The sequence below is a fragment of the Camelina sativa genome, chromosome 10, assembly GCF_030686135.1.
Source record: "Camelina sativa cultivar CO46 ecotype springtype chromosome 10, ASM3068613v1".
NCBI classification, from domain to species: Eukaryota; Viridiplantae; Streptophyta; class Magnoliopsida; order Brassicales; family Brassicaceae; genus Camelina; species Camelina sativa.
Genome location: NC_141889.1, coordinates 21,054,856 through 21,073,450, shown reverse-complemented (window position 1 = coordinate 21,073,450; position 18,595 = coordinate 21,054,856). Strand labels below are relative to the sequence as shown.

General features: G+C 35.7%; 2 protein-coding genes and 1 pseudogene across 2 annotated transcripts; all 3 read right to left on the bottom strand.

The window, feature by feature from the left end:
• Nucleotides 1-2,160: 2,160 nt before the first annotated feature.
• Nucleotides 2,161-2,707, bottom strand: LOC104720502 (uncharacterized protein At1g43920, Chloroplastic pseudogene; annotated as a pseudogene).
• Nucleotides 2,708-11,083: 8,376 nt separating this feature from the next.
• LOC104719324 (uncharacterized) lies at nucleotides 11,084-12,669 on the bottom strand. Its single transcript, XM_010437220.3, has 2 exons — nucleotides 12,388-12,669; nucleotides 11,084-11,535 (listed from the first exon to the last, which is right to left on the bottom strand). The coding sequence occupies exons 1-2, from the start codon at nucleotides 12,572-12,574 to the stop codon at nucleotides 11,309-11,311; spliced, it is 414 nt and encodes a 137-aa protein (XP_010435522.1). The 5' UTR covers nucleotides 12,575-12,669; the 3' UTR covers nucleotides 11,084-11,308.
• A 356-nt stretch (nucleotides 12,670-13,025) lies between these two features.
• On the bottom strand, nucleotides 13,026-16,389 carry LOC104719323 (protease Do-like 10, mitochondrial). The gene is made up of 8 exons (XM_010437219.3): nucleotides 15,849-16,389; nucleotides 15,534-15,779; nucleotides 15,067-15,262; nucleotides 14,555-14,814; nucleotides 14,350-14,477; nucleotides 14,007-14,210; nucleotides 13,655-13,705; nucleotides 13,026-13,425 (listed from the first exon to the last, which is right to left on the bottom strand). The coding sequence occupies exons 1-8, from the start codon at nucleotides 16,306-16,308 to the stop codon at nucleotides 13,174-13,176; spliced, it is 1,797 nt and encodes a 598-aa protein (XP_010435521.1). The 5' UTR covers nucleotides 16,309-16,389; the 3' UTR covers nucleotides 13,026-13,173.
• Nucleotides 16,390-18,595: the final 2,206 nt, after the last annotated feature.

Sequence of the window (18,595 nt, the reverse complement as noted above, 5' to 3'; positions counted from 1 at the left end):
CATTCCCCCTTCAAATCTCTTCACCTTCATCGCCATTCACCTATCAATTCCGCTGCATCCCCAAAGTTCAATCCATTGTTTATCATCATTTCGTCCGTCCCACTCCACAACCTAGCAAAGTGAATCCTTGGGAATAGATCCTCACCCAGGAGCTTATCAGGTTATTTGTGTGTTTTCAATCACAAAGGAGTTTTTGGAAGCGGACATGTAGACCCATCATAGGAGTAGATGGTGAATTTCTGAAATGGGATATCAAGGGACATCTCTTGGCTGCTGTTGGAAGAGATGGAGACAATAGGATAGTTCCACTTGCTTGGCCAGTGGTTGAGATAGAGAATGATGACAATTGGGATTGGTTTATGAGGTTACTCTCTACTTCATTGGGTCTTGAGAAGGGAAGACAAATAGCTATCATTTCTGACAAACAATCGGTTAGTTAAAGACATACTTTAATTTATTATGTTATCATTACATCAATTATATTAATTTATAATGTTTCATTGATTTGCAGGGTCTTGTTAGAGCCATCAAGAACGTTCTCCCACAAGCTGAGCATCGTCTTTGTGCTAAACATATTATGGAGAATTGGAAGAGAGACAGTCATGATTTAGAACTACAACGTCTGTTCTAGAAGATTGCTCGAAGCTACACCACATGACAGTATCGTAAACATATGGAGGCATTAGAGAAATATAACCAAGGTGCATTTAATTCTCTACTACGCACCAATCTGATGACATGGTCTAGAGCCTTCTTCGGGTTAAGTACCCATTGCAATGATAACTTGAACAACCTTAGTGAGTCTTTTAATAGAACAATACGCCAAGCTAGGAGGAAGCCGTTACTAAAGATGCTTGAGGATATTAGGAGGTAATGTATGGTGCGGAATGAGAAGAGGTACATAATTGCTGGAAGGTTGCAGACAAGGTTCACAAAGAGAGCTCATTTAGAGATAGAGAATATGATAGCAGGGTCTCAGTTTTGCCTCAGAAGCATGGCTAGGCACAATCAACATGAGGTCCAATTGGGAGATGAAACTTATTCTGTGGACAGGAATGCACTTACATGTTGATGCGTAAAATGGCAGATGACAGGTACTCCTTGTGTCCATGCTGCTTCTGTGATCATAGGTAGGAGACAGAAAGTTGAAGATTATGTTGTCGACTGGTACATAATAAGATTGTGGCGTGAAACATATAGAGATGATATTCACCCTGTCCAAGGTCAGAACGAATGGCCTAGAATGAATAGATTAGGAGTCTTTCCACCACCTTGGAGAAAAGGAAATCCGGGTAGACCAAATATCCATGCGAGGAGGAAAGGTAGGTATGAAACTGCATCTTCATCAAGCAACACAAGGCTGCCACGCAATGGAAGAGTCATGACTTGTAGTAACTGCAAACAAGAAGGACATAATAGGCTATCTTGTACAAATCCGACAGTTGAAGCTCCAGCTGCAAGACCAAGAGGTCGACCAAGGAAGAATCAGGTTTGATGCTTTTGTTTATTTAGTATTATGAGACTTAACACCATGGAAGAAACCGTTAATCAGGTTTTCGTATTTTTGAAACAGGAACCAAGGAACGCATTGTTTGGCCAAGGGGGATCACAACCATCTACACACAGTTCATCACAGCCAGTTTCTCAAGGAGAATCCATGCCAGCTACACACGGTTCATCACAGCCAGCTACACAAGGGACATCACTACCAGCTTCACAAGGAGGATCACTACCAGCTTCCCAAAGAGGACCACAACCATCCTCACAAAGGAAGAAGAGACAAAGGAAGCAATCAACACAAGAGAGGGCATCAACATCAACACAGTGGGAACCTCCTCAAGCTCCACAGTGTGAACAAGGACTAGGAGGCTGGAGATCATGGTTTGAATGCTCAAGCTAGAATGTATGACATGACATGGTGTAGTTTTTTTTTTGTTGTGTTTGGTCAATGACCTTTCATGTTTGTTGCGGTGTAACATGGATTTGTACTCTTCTGTTGTCAAAACGATTAGTTCTATTTTGTTGTATGCCTACTTTAATATTTAAAACTTAAGACTTCCATTCACAAATTAACCACCAACATACGCACAAGAGCATTTTTCATCAACACCAACAAGAGCATTTGTCATTAACGAACAAGAGGAAGATGCATTACACACACTAATAACCAAGAGCAAACGAACCAAAGTTTGTTTGCTTTGCTTTAACAACCACTATGTAAGCAATGCCAACTGATACAAAACAAAGATAAACGAAACACACTCTCAACCACTTTGTAAACTTGCGGATTTCCATTTTGCTCCATAATGCTTCTTCCTTCAAGTCTTGTAAAGCACCAATCAAATCATTAACCTCCGTTTTTGTTTTCACAATCTCATTGGCCATAATTCCTAGTTTTGGTAATGCATCTTGAACTTCTTCATACACAGCATCCTCCACCCATTTAAACAAGTGACTCTGTTGCAAAAACAAACACCATTACTTACCATTGCATAAATAATCAACATTGAATTTCTTAGTGACTGCTTACATCTCTTTTAATTGTCCACGAGCTAGGATCCCTTTTTGTTATACACCTGAAGAACGGTCGACCAGGATTCTCTTCAGTTCTTGATGTAAAGATCATTACACCGGCTCCACAAACACACTTCGATGGCACTCCATGGTCGAACCCAGCTACCACCGATGTCTCTGAGCTAGAACTCATCTCGTCAACTCGAAGAAGAAGAGAGAAATCAAAGAAGAGAGATAACTCGAATAAGAGAGATAAATTGAACAATCGGGATAATTGAAGTTGGGGCAAATGAGAAATAAGGGTTTGTCAATTGGGGGAAATGAGAATTTGATTCTGAATTTAGGGGTTTTAGAGATAAATAAACCGGCATCGTTTTGTTGTAAACGGAAACCGTTAACGGATAATTAACCCCGTTTAATTACTCCATTTGACCACTTAACGTGGTGCCTCAAATGGCTGAGCACTACAAGAAAACTCGCTATAGCCGACTACATTTTACGACTATTATTCAGTCGCTAAATTTAGCGACTATTTAGTTACTCTGTTTCGACTATTTTACGACTAAATAGAAACGACCGTACCGTGGTCGCTTAATTGCGACAACATATAGTAGTCGTCAAAGTAGTCGCCATTTAACGACTACTTTACGACTAATATATAGAATTACAAACGTAGTCGTAACCTTGTCGTCAGATAGTCCCTCAGTTACGACTAATTCGGTAGACGCATACAAGTCACCAATTAGGCGACTATATTGCGACAATATCGGCGGGTCGTACAGGTTGTCGCTTAATAGTCGTTATTTAGCGACTATTATGTGACACTTTTGGCGGGTCGTAACATAGTCGTATAATAGTCGTAATCTGCCGGTATTAAAAATCACGTTTATTTCGTTCGGAGGTTGGTGTACTTGTATTATGCGACTGATTTTTATTAGTCGCTTGGTAGTCGCCAAAATTGCCTATATATACCAGCTTTACCACTTCTTCTCTCCTCCCTTACCATTTCTTCTCTTCTCACTCGATCAAAACAAACAGATTTGTGCAAAGTTAAAAAAAAATCTTCAAAAAAAAATATATATATATATTTTCTATTACTCTTGTATAATGTCACGGAATTACAATTATAGTAATTCTCGAGAGTGGATGTATAAGAGGTTCGATGAAGTGACGGACAATTTTTCGGCGGAGTTTACAACGGGGATGGAGCAATTCATGGCATTTGTAAATAGTCAATCTCTAGCACAGAGTAATGGGGGTATGTTCCACTGTCCTTGTAGTCGTTGTAAGAACGATCAATTTATGTCGGAAAACAGAATTTGGAATCATATTTTTAGCAATGGATTTATGCCTGATTATTATATTTGGTATAAACATGGGGAAGAAATCAATATGGATATAGGAACAAGTTATGTTGGTAGTGATCAAGAAGTGGATAATGTAGATGTGGGTAATGTAGTAGAAAATCCATATGTGGATATGGTGAATGATGCATTTCGTTATAATGTAGGTTTAGATGATAACTATCATGAGGGTAGTTCTCAAAATGTAGAAGAACCAATACGTAATCATTCAAAGAAATTCTACGACTTGTTAGAAGGCGCAAAAAATCATTATACGATGGTTGCCATGAAGGTCACTCACAATTATCGTTAGCTGCTCGAGTCATGCAAAATAAGGCGGAGTATAATATGAGTGAAAAGTTAGTGGATTCGGTGTGTGAAATATTGAATGAGTATTTACCAGAAGGAAACCAGGCAACGGGTTCACATTACGAGACGGAAAAATTAATGCGCAATTTAGGTCTCCCATATTATACAATTGATGTTTGTATTAACAATTGTATGATATTTTGGAAAGATGACAAAAAGGAAAAGACTTGTCTATTTTGTGGTGCTCAAAGATGGAAGCCAAAGGATCCCCGACGTAGAACCAAAGTACCATACAGTCGTATGTGGTATCTACCTATTGCTGATAGATTGAAGAGATTGTACCAGAGCCACAAGACTGTGGCGGCGATGAGATGTCATGCTGAGCACAAATCAAAGGAGGGAGAAATGTGTCATCCTTCAGATGCGGCGGAGTGGAAATATTTTCAAGAACAAAATCCTCGATTTGCAGAAGAACCCCGTAACGTTTATCTTGGATTATGCACTGATGGGTTCAATCCGTTTGGCGTGTCTTGTAATCATTCATTGTGGCTTGTAATCTTGACTCCATACAATCTACCCCCCTAGTATGTGCATGAAAGAAGAGTTCTTGTTTCTTACAATTTTGAATTCTGGGCCAAATCATCCGCGAGCTAGTCTGGATATCTTCCTCCAACCTTTGATTGAGGAGTTAAAAGAGTTGTGGTCTAATAGAGTCGATGCATATGATGTGTCCTTGAATGAAAATTTTAACCTAAAGGCAGCGCTAATGTGGACGATAAGTGACTTTCCGGCGTATGGCATGTTATCAGGATGGACAACCCATGGAATATTGTCATGTCCAGTTTGCATGGAAGATACAAAGTCGTTTTATCTCCCTAATGGAAGGAAGACGTGTTGGTTTGATTGTTATCGAAGATTTCTTCCTCACGGTCATCCATTAAGGAGGAATAAGAAAGACTTCCTCAAGGGAAAAGATGCTTCGAGAGAGTATCCACCTCAGTCGTTGACGGGTGAGCAAGTTTATTACGAGCGGTTGGCTGAAGTAAAACCACCAAAAACCAAGGACGTAGGTGGAAATGTTCATGAAAAGAAGACTGCTGGCTATGGGAAGCAATACAACTGGCATAAGTTAAGCATATTATGGGAGCTGCCTTACTGGAGGGACCTCAATCTTCGACACAATATTGATGTGATGCATACAAAGAAGAACTTTTTGGATAACATCATGTATACTCATATGAGTGTGAAGGGTAAATCAAAAGACAACATCATGTCAAGATTGGATATACAAAAATTCTGTTCTCGGCCACAGTTACATATTGATAGTGATGGTAAAGCTCCTTTCCCACCCTACACTTTGACAGAAGAAGCGAGAACAAGTTTACTAGAGTGTGTCAAACATTCGGTGAAATTTCTTGATGGCTATTCGTCAGAACTAGCTAGTTTTGTTGATATGGAAAATGGAAAGTTTTCATGCATGAAGAGTCATGACTGCCATGTTTTTATGGAACGACTACTTCCATTTATCTTTGCAAAAATCCTAGACCGGAACGTCCACCTTGCATTATCAGGTATTAATTAATTTCATATATATACCTATATTTATGAAGTCATTTAATAGTAATTTTAAAGTAATTAACCCCAATATTTTGCATTGTATATTGTAGGGCTTGGAGCATTTTTCCGGGACTTATGTGCGAGAACTTTGCAGAAAAGTCGCATTCAAATTCTAAAACAGAACATAATTCAGATCCTATGCAATTTGGAAAAGATCTTTCCACCATCATTTTTCGACGTGATGGAGCATCTACCTATACATCTCCCCTACGAAGCTGAATTAGGAGGTCCTGTCTAATATAGGTGGATGTATCCTTTTGAAAGGTTTTTAAAAAAATTGAAAGGAAAAGCAAAGAACAAAAGATATGCATCCGGATCAATTGTTGAATCTTATATGAATGACGAGATTGCTTATTTCTCAGAGCACTACTTCGCCGCAAATATACAAACAAAATCAAGGTAAATTCTAAAATCAATCAAGGTAGATAAAACTGTTATCATTTATTTGAAAGTCATTTACTTTTCTCATTCGGTCAGGTTAACACGATTTGATCAAGGTGAAGCCCATGAATATCATGTCCCTGGAGTACCTCCAATATTTACTCACATCGGCCGTCCAAGTGGAGAAATGAATGAAATATGGCTGTCTGAAAGAGACTATCAATGCGCACATGCATATGTTTTACGGAATTGTGACTATTTTCAGCCAATTGAGAGGTATATAATTAAGTTTATATCGATTAAGTAAAATAAATTTCATTATATATATAATCCACACATAATTTCTCATATATTTGTGTTGGTCTTGTATATATAGTATGTTCGAAGATTTTATTGGTGCAAAATATCCAGGACTTTCAGAAAAAGAACTCTCCACTAAAAAGAGCAGACAAATATCATTTATGGGTTAAAAAATATGTATGTCTTTATATAATACTTATTAAAAATATTTTTATTAAATATTATAAATAATTCTAAAATATATATATATATATATATATATATGTTACATATATGCAGGTTTCTTACTGGAACGCCACAAATCCATTTCCTACTTGGGTTCAAAAGATAGTGCATGGACCTTTGAACAATGTCAAAACATGGCCAATGTATTTTACAAGAGGCTATTTGTTTCATAAACGTGATCATGGTGTTGGACGAAAGACTTGTAACTATGGAGTTTGTGTTAAAGGTGAAAATTACACCGATACAGCGGATTTCTACGGGACTTTAACTGATATCATAGAACTCGAGTATGAGGGGATGGTCAATTTGAGAATCACACTTTTTAAGTGTAAGTGGTATGACCCTGTTATGGGTAGAGGCATTCGGATGAGCAATGGTGGCGTTGTAGACGTTCTTTCATCGAGAAAATATAATAAATACGAACTATTTATTCTAGGTACGTATATATATATATATATATATTATTTTTTAATGTCGATAATATATATATATATGTGTAACTCATATTTGTGTTGATATTCCAAACAGCCTCCCAGGCGCATCAAGTTTGCTATATTCCCTACCCATACACAAAGAAACCGAGGAAGGAATGGCTCAATGTCTTGAAAGTTAATCCGAGGGGAAACATTACAGGAGAATATGAGAACAAAGAACCAACTCTTTTGCAAACAAAAAATGATGATGTTGTATTGGTGACTACTATTGAAGATCTGTTTTTCGATAATTTAGTAGAAATAAATGAACCAATCGATCTTGATTATAATGTCTGAGATGGAGAACTAAAAGATGAATTTCAATGTAATTTATCATCTTCAGACGATGAACTAGATGAAGATGGAGATCCTCCTAACTAATCATGCTTGTGTAAAATTTGTATCAATTTGGATAATTATGCTTGTATCAAATATTTTTAATAATTATGTTTGTATTAAAATAGATAATTATGTGTTTATATTAAATTGTATATTATGCTTCTATAAAACTGAGTAAATATGTTTATATCAAATTGGTATATATAAATATATATTGTGACAGTTTAGCTGTTATTTAGTTTCTAAAAATTAAACTTTTAGTTTAATTACTATTGTGACTAATTAGCGACTAATTAGCGACTAAATTAAGAAAATATGAATTAATTTGATCCGGGAAACCAATTAACTCAAATTAACCCGAGAAAACAATTTTAATTTCTTAAATTTTCGATTTCCCCCAAAACCAAAATTGTTTCGATTTCCCCCAAAACAAAAACCAAATTAACCAAAACCCGGGAAACCAAAATCCCTAATATTTTTCCCCCTTTAACGAAATCCCTAATTTTCTATTTCATTTCTATCTCCATTTCGATTTCTCTGATACTCTCCTCTTCGAATCCTCGATACTCTTCTGTTTGATTTCTTTCCCGGATCCTTCACTTTGAATCCTCTTCGATTTCTCTACTCTATCCCCAATACTCTACTCTATCTCCCGATTTCTCTTCTCTACTCTGAATCCTCTTTGATTTCTCTTCTTTCCCGATTCTCTTCTTCACGATGGCTCCAACACAATGTGCAACGAAGTCCGCAAGTAAGGCTCCAACCAAAGCTCCAGTTAAGCGAGGAAGAAAGAGGAAGATGGACCCTAATTTCTTCCAAAGAACCGAAGGGTCGACCCCCATCAAGGAAGCGAGAAGACCAAACCCTCTACCGAGTCAATACAACTTTACGCCGGCAGCAAATTTACCCCATCCTCAATCACCCCAAGAGAAATACCACGTTTTCCCTGGACCCTCACTGTCAAGAGCACCACAGATCCGCAACTATCCACCGCCACAGACGCTTTTCCAGACCTCGGTGAACCAATAACGTCAGACTCAACAGCCTCTTTCGTCAGAGGAGGTCCACAACAATCCGCGACAGTCTCCAGCTGATCCTCCACTACAAGACGCTCCACCATCTCCAGCTGATAACTCTCAAGCTCAGAGTCGTCCATCATCTCACGGTAACAACTACCATGAAGGTTCTGAGGCTTCAAATCCGGAGCTCCAGGAGGACACGATTATCACTCTAAATGCCCTGCTTAGAGTGCCAAACCGTGAGAAGCTTACCACCGTCCTCTCCTCCACACCGATGCCAAACACGACCTGGTATTAATACTTTCTTCTACTTGATTCTTAAGTAAAATAATTTTTTGCTTTTGTGTGATGGACTGTGATGCTCTATGATGGTTAGTTTTAGAACATTGATGTCTGTTTTGATTGTTCTTAATAGGTTCTGTTTTGTGTTGGTCCAATATATATGTATAAGTACTCAATCTTTGACATCTATTTCATGTGTTTGCAGGTTTACTCGCGACGAAAAATCGCGACTGGTAAGGACCATTACTAAAAAATTTACAAATAAATTTGATGGTCCATACTATAGCTGGACATGTGTGCCTCGGGACAGACAACAGAGATGGTTCATCGAGTTTGCTGTACAGTTTTTTTTCTCTCTTAACCTTTTCACATATAGGTTTACTTGTTGAGTTTCCACTAACATCATTATATTCTCTTTGCTATATAGAAAATACACACATGGGATCCTTTGATTACTGGGACAGTTCAACAGTATTTCGAGCTCATCTGCCAACGCCGGATGGAAGACATGATTTGCAATGTCAAGACGAGTGGAGAGCGGCCAAATGGATCAGATATACTATTTGGCAAACAATGGTTGAGTATTGGGAGACTGAAGAAGCACAACAAAGGAGTCTCACCTACTCTAAAGCTCGTATGTCTGATCATGGTGGTCTTGGTCCTCACGTCCACTTATCAGGGCCAAAGTCTTATCAACAAATCCATACCAAAATGGTTAGTAACTTTTATATACCCATAAATTTTGTTTTTCTTTACATTTGGAGCTTTAAATGATGTCATAACCCTTGATTCTTTTGTAACATTGCAGGAAAGGGAATTGGGAAGACCGGTGAGTCTTGGTGAGGTTTTTATTAAGACACATACCAAGCCATATGGTACTTATGTTGACCGGAAGGCGGAGCAAATCTCTCTCAATTATGAGAAGAACTTGCAGCAGAAGTTGTCCGACCTTCGAGAACATACTTCACAGCCTCCAGAGCTCACAGCAGATGATTACACAAGCATCTTTATTCAGGTAAAGTATCACTTTTCACAACCCACATTGAATTATCTTTCGACTTCTACAGCCTCTTTACGTAGTGTTTTTTTCTTTGTTTTTGTAGTCTACTCATAAAGATTCAAGAGGAAACATGTATGGAGTTGGAAGTCTTAAGCATACTCTTCAACCTCTTCTCAATGGCAAGGAAAACCAACGACAAGAGTCTGCAATGTTTCAGTCATTGCAAGAGCAAATGAAGGAAACTCAACGTCAAATCGAAGAGCAGGCTGCTTATAATTCTCGTCATGATGCTGAGGTTGCTGCTCGTGATGCAGAGGTTGCTGCCCGTGAAGCACTACATTTCCAAGCTGTGGCTGAGTAGAAGGACAAGTTAGAGCATTTGTCCTTAGTGGAGAAGTACCTGCGCAAAACTGACCCGACCTTTATGGAGTTTTTGAAGTCTCAGTCAGCTGAAGCAACCACAGAGCCACTCTCAACCACACTTCCTGCAACAGCTCCACCTTCAAATCCGGTTCCTTCTCCATCTCCAAACAGTGATGCTTTTTAGGTTAACTTCTCACCCTCCAATTTCATAGACCTAACTAATGAGCTTGTCTCTTTTGTTGAGCTTGTCTCTTTTGTTGAACTTGTCTCTTTTGTTGAGACACATGTATACTGGTATGCATTTGTCTCTTTTGGTTTGTATATTTGTCTTGTGAGAAACTTGGTATGCATTTGTCTCTTTTGGTTTGTATTATGAATCATTGGTTAATATGAATTTATTGTCTCAATCTTGTTTTTGTTGTATTTACAATATTGGTTTCATAATATTTTGAGAAACATATACCAATTTCAATTTAAAACATTTACAAATTTGTTTTCCACAAAACTTTAGTCCCTAAACAAATGTAATTTGGGGCATAATAGAATAGTAGCCAAATAGTCGTAAATCAATAGCTAGTATGTTACGACTACAAGCAAATTTAATGTATATCATGATTAAATGTTACGACTATACTACGACTGCCTATATAACTGCTGGTTAATCGTAACTCTGTCGTATTATAGTCGTAACTGTTTACGACTCTGTTACGACTATTTTTACGACTACGGAATTTTATCGTAAAGTAGTCGTTAAATAACGACTATTTTTACGACTAATTCTTTTACCGACTAAAGATTTACGACTACATGTTTTAGTCGTAATTGAGTCGTAAACAGCAAATTAGCGAGTACTTAAAAACTCTTATTGCAGTCGAGAATGGGCTGTTTTCTTGTAGTAGAGTCAACGAAAGTTTAAGATTTATTTTGAAATCAACAGCTAGTTAGTGTTTTATTACTCCAAACATAGATTCCATGATTCAACAAAAACATAGACTTGGGGATTTTAATGACATTTTTCCCATTGTTCAACCCTCTATACCTACTTTTCGAGAAGCATTTTACTTTTCATCACTTTGCAATACATTTCTCGGACGGTAACTATTTTTCCTTATACATTTCAGCAGAAGATGTAAAAAAAAAAGGTCAACACAAAGAGGCTTTCACGTCTCTTATCTTCTGGAGACAAAGTTGAGCTCTCTCAAGAACCATTTCAACTCTATTTTTTCTCTTCGTGACCACTCTCTGACCCATCTTGTTATTATTGTTCTTGTGGATCTTTCCCACTGTTGACGACGACACTTGGTCTCCAAAATTGTCCATGACACACTTTCTCTTCTTATGTTTTTGCTTATTCTTACAGTTTGATGACTCTGTCCAATGCATCAACAACAATTAACAGCAATTTTCATGTAGGTTTTTTTTTTTTTTTAACTTATGCTAGATATAACGGATATTTTAATACTGAAAATTAGACAAATAAATCTTCACTGTCATAGGCAAGTGGAAAGATATTTTTTTCCTTTTCTTGTTCGTCCCAATTCTACTTAATTACTCTAAAAAGTACAAAAATCATATATGAAACTATTTGCATATAAAATTTGAAAATTCCATCTGTGCTTCCAAAAGTGACGACGACCAAACAAACGATTCCATAAATGTGGTTTATAAGACGGACAAAAAATTGATGTCGACCGGACAATTGATGAGAATAACGACGACACTTTTGAGGTATCCTATTTTTTATTTTATTTTTTCCCTATTCATGGTTTAGAACAAATTATCAGAAAATATTTCAACATGGTTTTGACAATTAAAAAAAAAAAGAGAGATTCAGCAAGGACAAAGCAAAGATTTATCATCCTTAAAAAAAAAAAGGTCATTAATTATACTAGTAGTATCACTTTTAATCAATAAAGATAAGTTAAAATAATTTTTGCATAAATAAAAAATATATTTGTTAAAGAAGTTGCATAGAAATTAATAAATACAAAATAATTTTTGAGTATAATAGAAAAAAAACAAGGATATAGTAGTATTTCTATTGTTGCAAATTATAGTGGCGGCCTTATGAAATGTAATAATCTTACTCATAAGGAAAATAATCTCAGAACTGAGTAACAAAAATAAATGGAGTAACAAAGCAAAAAAATAAATAAACAAACGGGTTATTCTATCATTCATCAGTCACAAGACAAACGAAAAAACACATGTATTGAGAGTACCTTGAGTGAGGACTACGGAGGAGGAAGAGGCTGACAAACGCGGCGGCGCGTGATCTTCACTAAGGTGAGAAATGAAAGATTGAAGATCGTCTTTGAGGTGGGCGAAGCGGCTAGGATACTGAGATTGAAGAATCTCGAGTTCCTCTTTAGCTGTTTCCACTAGTTGCATCTCCCACGACGAAGTCATCTTCTCAGAAAAAGAATAAAAACCTTCTTTCTTCAATTCTTTCACTGCCCGAGAAAGACGAGAAGAAACCAGAGAGAGAGTGTGAGTAATAAGTGATAACTAGTGTAGTTGGAGGGTGTTTTCGTCTTTATACGATGCACGTACGGATGTGACAGTTCGCTTAAGACACGGAAAGGGATTTGTGTTCTCCTTTCTTGTTTTGTTTTGTCTCGTTTGTCTCATTGGAACGTGAGAGCAGACAGCAGAGTAATGAAAAGCAAGAAGACAAAAAAATAAAAATAAAGAGTCTGGCTTTCTAGTTTGTTTCCCTACGCACTAACTAAAATTTGGGGTCCAATTCAGTTTTAGGCGAAGACTCGAATTTGGCAAAGAGAATTCAATTTTGAACTATACCACCACTAATTCTCACCTGGAAAATCATCCGCGTAACTTAGAAATGAAGATACTAATATTTTTGGAGTAAAACACTTTTATCTATAAATCACATTCAAAATTCAGGCTCATAAAAAGCCTCTTATCAAATCCCTAAATGTTTATGAGGATACAACATTGTGGTTTTACAAATATGGAATGAATTTGAATATGGCATTGGCCTTGGCTCAGACCACAGAACAAGAAGAAGCCAACTCGGTTACTGGATTTTGTTCAATAAGCAGATCGCTGGACATTGCAGATGCTATTCTATGCCGTTTCAAAATCAAAGAAGTGGCGATTTTTGCGGATTGGTAGTTCAAGAAGATTACCCTCTCATCATCCTCTAAATCCACCCTCAAATTCTCGGTGTTGCAGTTCTCTATGAGCTGACATAGATGTCTCAGATTATCCACTTCCACTCCGTTCACTTTCTTCACCTGTTTTCAACACAAATACAGTTTTTTTTGTTCATCAGCCTTAGAAACAATAAACCACGCAAATCTATCATGCCAAAGTTATATAGACAAGTCATGACTGTTCATTTCGAACTTGCTGTTATTAGAATCATATGGTATTCCGTTAAGTTGATTTAGGATTGCCGATTCCTAATATGTCAGGAGTAATTTGCAGTGATTACAAAGAGGCTTAAGATTAGCTTTTACTTACTTGTAGCTCTGTGAGACGCTCGTATCCTGTGTTGATGTCATCCATTAACACCTATACCACACAGAGATTAAATTATCACTAATGATGCCTAAATGGCAAGACATCATTGTTGGTATATTTGCTATCAATACAAAAGCTCTAAAGCAAGCTTTCGTTGTTTAGAAAACACAGGACATCAGGTCAACTGTAAGTGCTTATTATCATTGTAGCTCAAGTGATTTTCAAACCTTCTAACAATTTAAATTCAGAAAATAGTATGAACCAGAATTATTTGATTAAGTTTGTAGTGAAAATCTTTTTAACAGAACATAATTGGTAAAAAGAAAAGAACTAGGGTAAAGAAGGCACAAACCTGAGAGACAATGACAAGTTGTTGACCGGCTTTTTTGGGCAAATCTTTCAATGCACGCACGCATAAACTGCGGGGAGAAGTGTTGTACCAATCTTCTCCATATTCATGAAGGTATGGCTGAGTGAGAGGTACAAATACAAAGCCCGCAAAAATGTAATAACTGGGGAGCTGATCAAATTGATGCACTGGAACCAGCGGTTGCAGCTGCATACAACACAAAAACTTTTAAGCTCAGAAGAACAGATGATTGTCCATTATATAGATGTAATATGAACCAGCGATTAAACGACATACCGTGATTTAGTTAGTAATATCTTTTATTGGTCAAGAACAAATGACTTACAGGTTTTAGTGTGATACTGAACTCCTGTTCTTTTCCCTCCCTCAAGACTTTAACCAAGGCTGATTCATTTGGTTTTTTCATAGATACCAGATGATCAAAAGTGATTCTCTCCCTGTTCCGGAAAGGAACTGCAATACACGTCATCAGCAAAACAGACAAACAATTCAGGACTGAGGTTCATGGGGATAACGGAATAAATATATACCTGTTCCATCATTTGCTATAGAAACACTATCAAATGAGAGAATAACATCATCCTTCTTCAGAATTCTGTAAGCATCTGATAGAGGGTTTATTTTGCTTATAAGAACCCCTGTCATTTCAGGACTCATCTGAAACCCAATACGGAGTTGAGCATTCTCCATAGGCTGACATGATACACCCATTGAGCAGAAACCAATGTATTTACCACATTGTTCAACACCAGTTATGAAATGCTTAATTACTGGTGTTGGAATGATATAGCTGCAGTTTGAAACGACAAAATAAAATGTTAGTTTTTTAAAGTTTGGCTTGTCAACACACACGTATACTATACTTCGATTATTATGCATATTGGTAACCAAGACCAGAATCTTAAATTTGGGAGATATCTCAAGACAGCAGTGAAATCACATAGAGATAGAAACTTTGTTTTTAATCCTCTTCCTGATTACGTTAGCTTTGTTAATGCAAATAGAGCTAGAAAGGTATCAAAAATTGATAGTTCCTACTCACCCTATGTTCTCAGCACCTGAAAGATTCTGAAACGCTACACCAGCTACTTTGTTTCCCATAATTGCTGGACCACCACTATTCCCGGGGTTAATCGCCGCATCTATTTGTATAGCCATTAGCTGTGTGGCACCGTGAACATATTGTGTGGGTTCAACTCGAGACACAACACCGGTTGTAACAGAGATGTTGTCACCACCTGTATTCATTACAAAGTCAAAACCATTACTTAACACAAAGTGCCAAACATGATCATTCATAACCCAAAGTGTAATAAACTTTGTTATTTAATCATCATCATACATCACATTTAGACAACAGAAACGTTTTACAATTCTTTGAATGCATTACAAAAATGTACATGTTTAAGAACAGACCAATGACATGACAGAGCTAGTAGCCAAGATACATCAACAAGTGATACCATCTTAAGCCCTACTTTACTTGATATGTCTCCAAGAACTATTTACCTTGAGGATAGCCAACTACAGCGACAGCTTCCTGAAGAAAAGGTATATCTCCTAGCTCCAACGAATTCATACCTTCCCAAAACACTTCACTATCAACTACCAATACAGCTAAATCACATTCATGACCAACCGCTTGTACTTCTGCTCTATGCTTTATGGACGAACCATGCTTTCTAACTAACACAAACGAGTGATCAGCCACCACATGAGCATTCGTTACAATCCTTCTTCCCGAAATCACAAATCCTACATCAATTACCAAAGAGACTTAGAACAATGGGGAAAAACAAGAAAAGAAGAGATTGAGAGTGGTACCAGAGCCCATTGATTCTCGCTGAGACTTATTCTGCCAAGGAAGAAAGTAACTAGGACTTGTAGAAACAGTGAAGATCTTCACCACCGAGTCCAACGCCAAATCTACCGCATCAGCCGCCGGCGAGTTTGTTGGTGATTTTCCCGCCTGCCTCCGCCGTGAAATCTTTCTGTTATAATTAATTCGCGGTGTGATTTTTCTGTTATTAGTCCGCCGTAGAGAAACCGGTGCTGACGCGTTCGTGTCTCGATTCTCATTTTGTGGACTCACGCTAATAGAATAACAGTGGCGAGAGATATGAGTGGGGAAAGGAGTCTCTGATGTTGTTGTTACTCCGTATGGTAAATAGCTTTGAACGCCATTGCAACGTTGTAAGAAGAGAGGAGAAGTGCGAAATCCGGAGACTGAAGAAGTGGAGATTCGGCGGAGCAGCTCGACGGTGCGAACTGACCGGAGCAGCATAGTTTTCCGATACTGCTTATTTGGGTTTCCAAATGAGGTTGTAAGCGACTAGGTTATAGAGTTTGTTAACCGATTCGTAACGACCGGTTTATTCTGAGTTATAAGTTTTAATGCAACTCTTTACCAAACCAAAAAAAAATTGGTTTTACTGGAATTACACTATTCGCAAGTCTTTTTTTTTTTCTTTTTTTTTTCGTCCACTATTCGCAAGTCTTATTTTTTTGTTTTTGTAATAAAAAATTTTAGGAGGGAGCATTTTTGAAAACTAGTTTTGAAAAGAATAGTTTTAAAAACTAGTTTTGTTGTTATTATAACAATATGGATATTGGTTTGCAATTATCTAAGGGAGGCTACGAGACTCTCAGATATCGCCAGGAAACTTATTTTTAATAAAGTATTTCTTACAAAAAAATATTTAGTTACATATATTTATTAAATTATTGTGATCATAAATTTATACGTTATATCGTAAATATTTTTGAAAAATTGTTAAAAACGTTTATAAATAAAAATGTAAAAAGAAGAATGATGACTAACACACTATTTATATAAATATTTTTTAAGAAGGCAACAACATTTATAAGTAAAAATACAAAATGAATATTTATAGTAAAATATGAGACAATCCAAACAACTTTATAGAAAAGTGATAAAATTAAAACTATATTTTAAGAAAAATCCTATAACTCTTTTGTTAAAGCAATAAGCCTGAATAAAAATTCATTCTTGTAATAAAATTTGTTTAGTACTTTAAAAAAATACTTTTAATCATTGGTCATTAAAATTTGGATCCATTGAACTATTAATATATATAAATGAAAACAATATTTTTTAGTAACTTCAAATAAATAGGATTAAAATTACATGAATGGTAAATGAATACACATGGTGAAAATCTACATGAAGAATATTTATAATTAGAAATAGTCTGAAAATGTGACTTTCTAAATTATTTTTAGGATTATTAAAATGGTTATAAGTCAAAAGCAAATGTATATAACAAATAGGTATGATATAGTGACGTAAATATGTGAATTATTTCTAGAAACTGATTAAAATTTATTTTCAAAAGAACGTTGAAAATAATAGGAATTTTTCAGTTATAAACTAATATATGTTTAGAAACAATTTTCGAATACATGAAAATTCATTGGTTGTTAAATTTTGAATTCATTGAAGACTTAAATTGTTGACTTTTTGTTTGTAAATAAATATATAGATTGGGGAAGACATAAGTGATTGATAGTTGGATAGGTTAGTGAAAATGTACACGAAGAAGATTTAATTTACAATAATAAGAAAATATAACCTACAGTTAAAAATATAAATAAAAATAAAAGTTTGATAAAACGATTTGACATTTCTAAACATTTTTTTACACTTATACCATAAAAAATTTGATAGTTATTTAAAATTTATATAAATTATATATACATATAAATTTTAGATAGACACAACTATTAGTAAAACATACAATTATTTGAAACGAAGAAATGATAAAAAAAAAATATAATAATAATAATAAAAATAGAAAACGGAATATTATGGTAAAAAGACACAATCCTAAATGAAAAAGAACATAATGAAGAGTCAAAGTGGAAAAAAGATATGTCCTTTTATGTAAAAAAGTGTTATGCCAAAAACAATTTTTTTTTCTTTCAAATATGTATCACACTAGAAGAGTTTCAGTAACATTCTTTTACGTAATCTTTATTAAAATACTTGTGCCATTAATCCGTTGTACTATATGTTAAAAATCATTAGAATGTATTTAAAATTGTTTTGTTCCTAGCTATTGTAGTATTCGTAGATTCACTGTATCTATGAATATAGTTAATTAAGCATATGTTGATTCAATCTATCCTAATCTGGAGGCGACAAAAGGCCATGGATATCTTTCAACTAAAGATTTAAAAAAGATTCAATGTAAATTCTAAATTCTAAACGAAAAAGGTAGTTTGATTCGAAAAAAAGAAAGCTGCGCCTGTTTAATTAAGTCGTCGTTTAAATTGTTTTGATGGTAAAGACCAATACATGAGTTTTATTAATTTAGTTAAGTCTGCCTAAAAAAAAAATTAATTCACATTATATATATATATATATATATATATATAATGTTTGTCCAAAAAAAGAAAGTTTCTTTTAGTTTTTATTTTTTTTTTCAGAAAAAAAGTTTCTTTTAGTTTTTTTGCTCCCAAAATATTAAATATCTGCAACATTAATTACTCTTGGTCGTATATACCATATTTTTATTTAACAATTTTAATAACTTTTTAATATCAGTATT

What these genes read in the sequence shown, in the direction of transcription:
- LOC104719323 (XM_010437219.3), bottom strand. Translation starts at nt 16,308, where the DNA reads ATGCTGCTCCGGTCAGTTCGCACCGTCGAGCTGCTCCGCCGAATCTCC. An exon ending in TATAGCAAATGATGGAACAG is followed by an intron (nt 14,478 to 14,554) that starts GTATATATTTAT and finishes CGTGTATTGCAG; the next exon opens with TTCCTTTCCGGAACAGGGAG. An exon ending in AACTTGTCATTGTCTCTCAG is followed by an intron (nt 13,706 to 14,006) that starts GTTTGTGCCTTC and finishes TGTGTGGTATAG; the next exon opens with GTGTTAATGGATGACATCAA.
- LOC104719324 (XM_010437220.3), bottom strand. Translation starts at nt 12,574, where the DNA reads ATGACTTCGTCGTGGGAGATGCAACTAGTGGAAACAGCTAAAGAGGAA. An exon ending in CTCCGTAGTCCTCACTCAAG is followed by an intron (nt 11,536 to 12,387) that starts GTACTCTCAATA and finishes TGCATTGGACAG; the next exon opens with AGTCATCAAACTGTAAGAAT.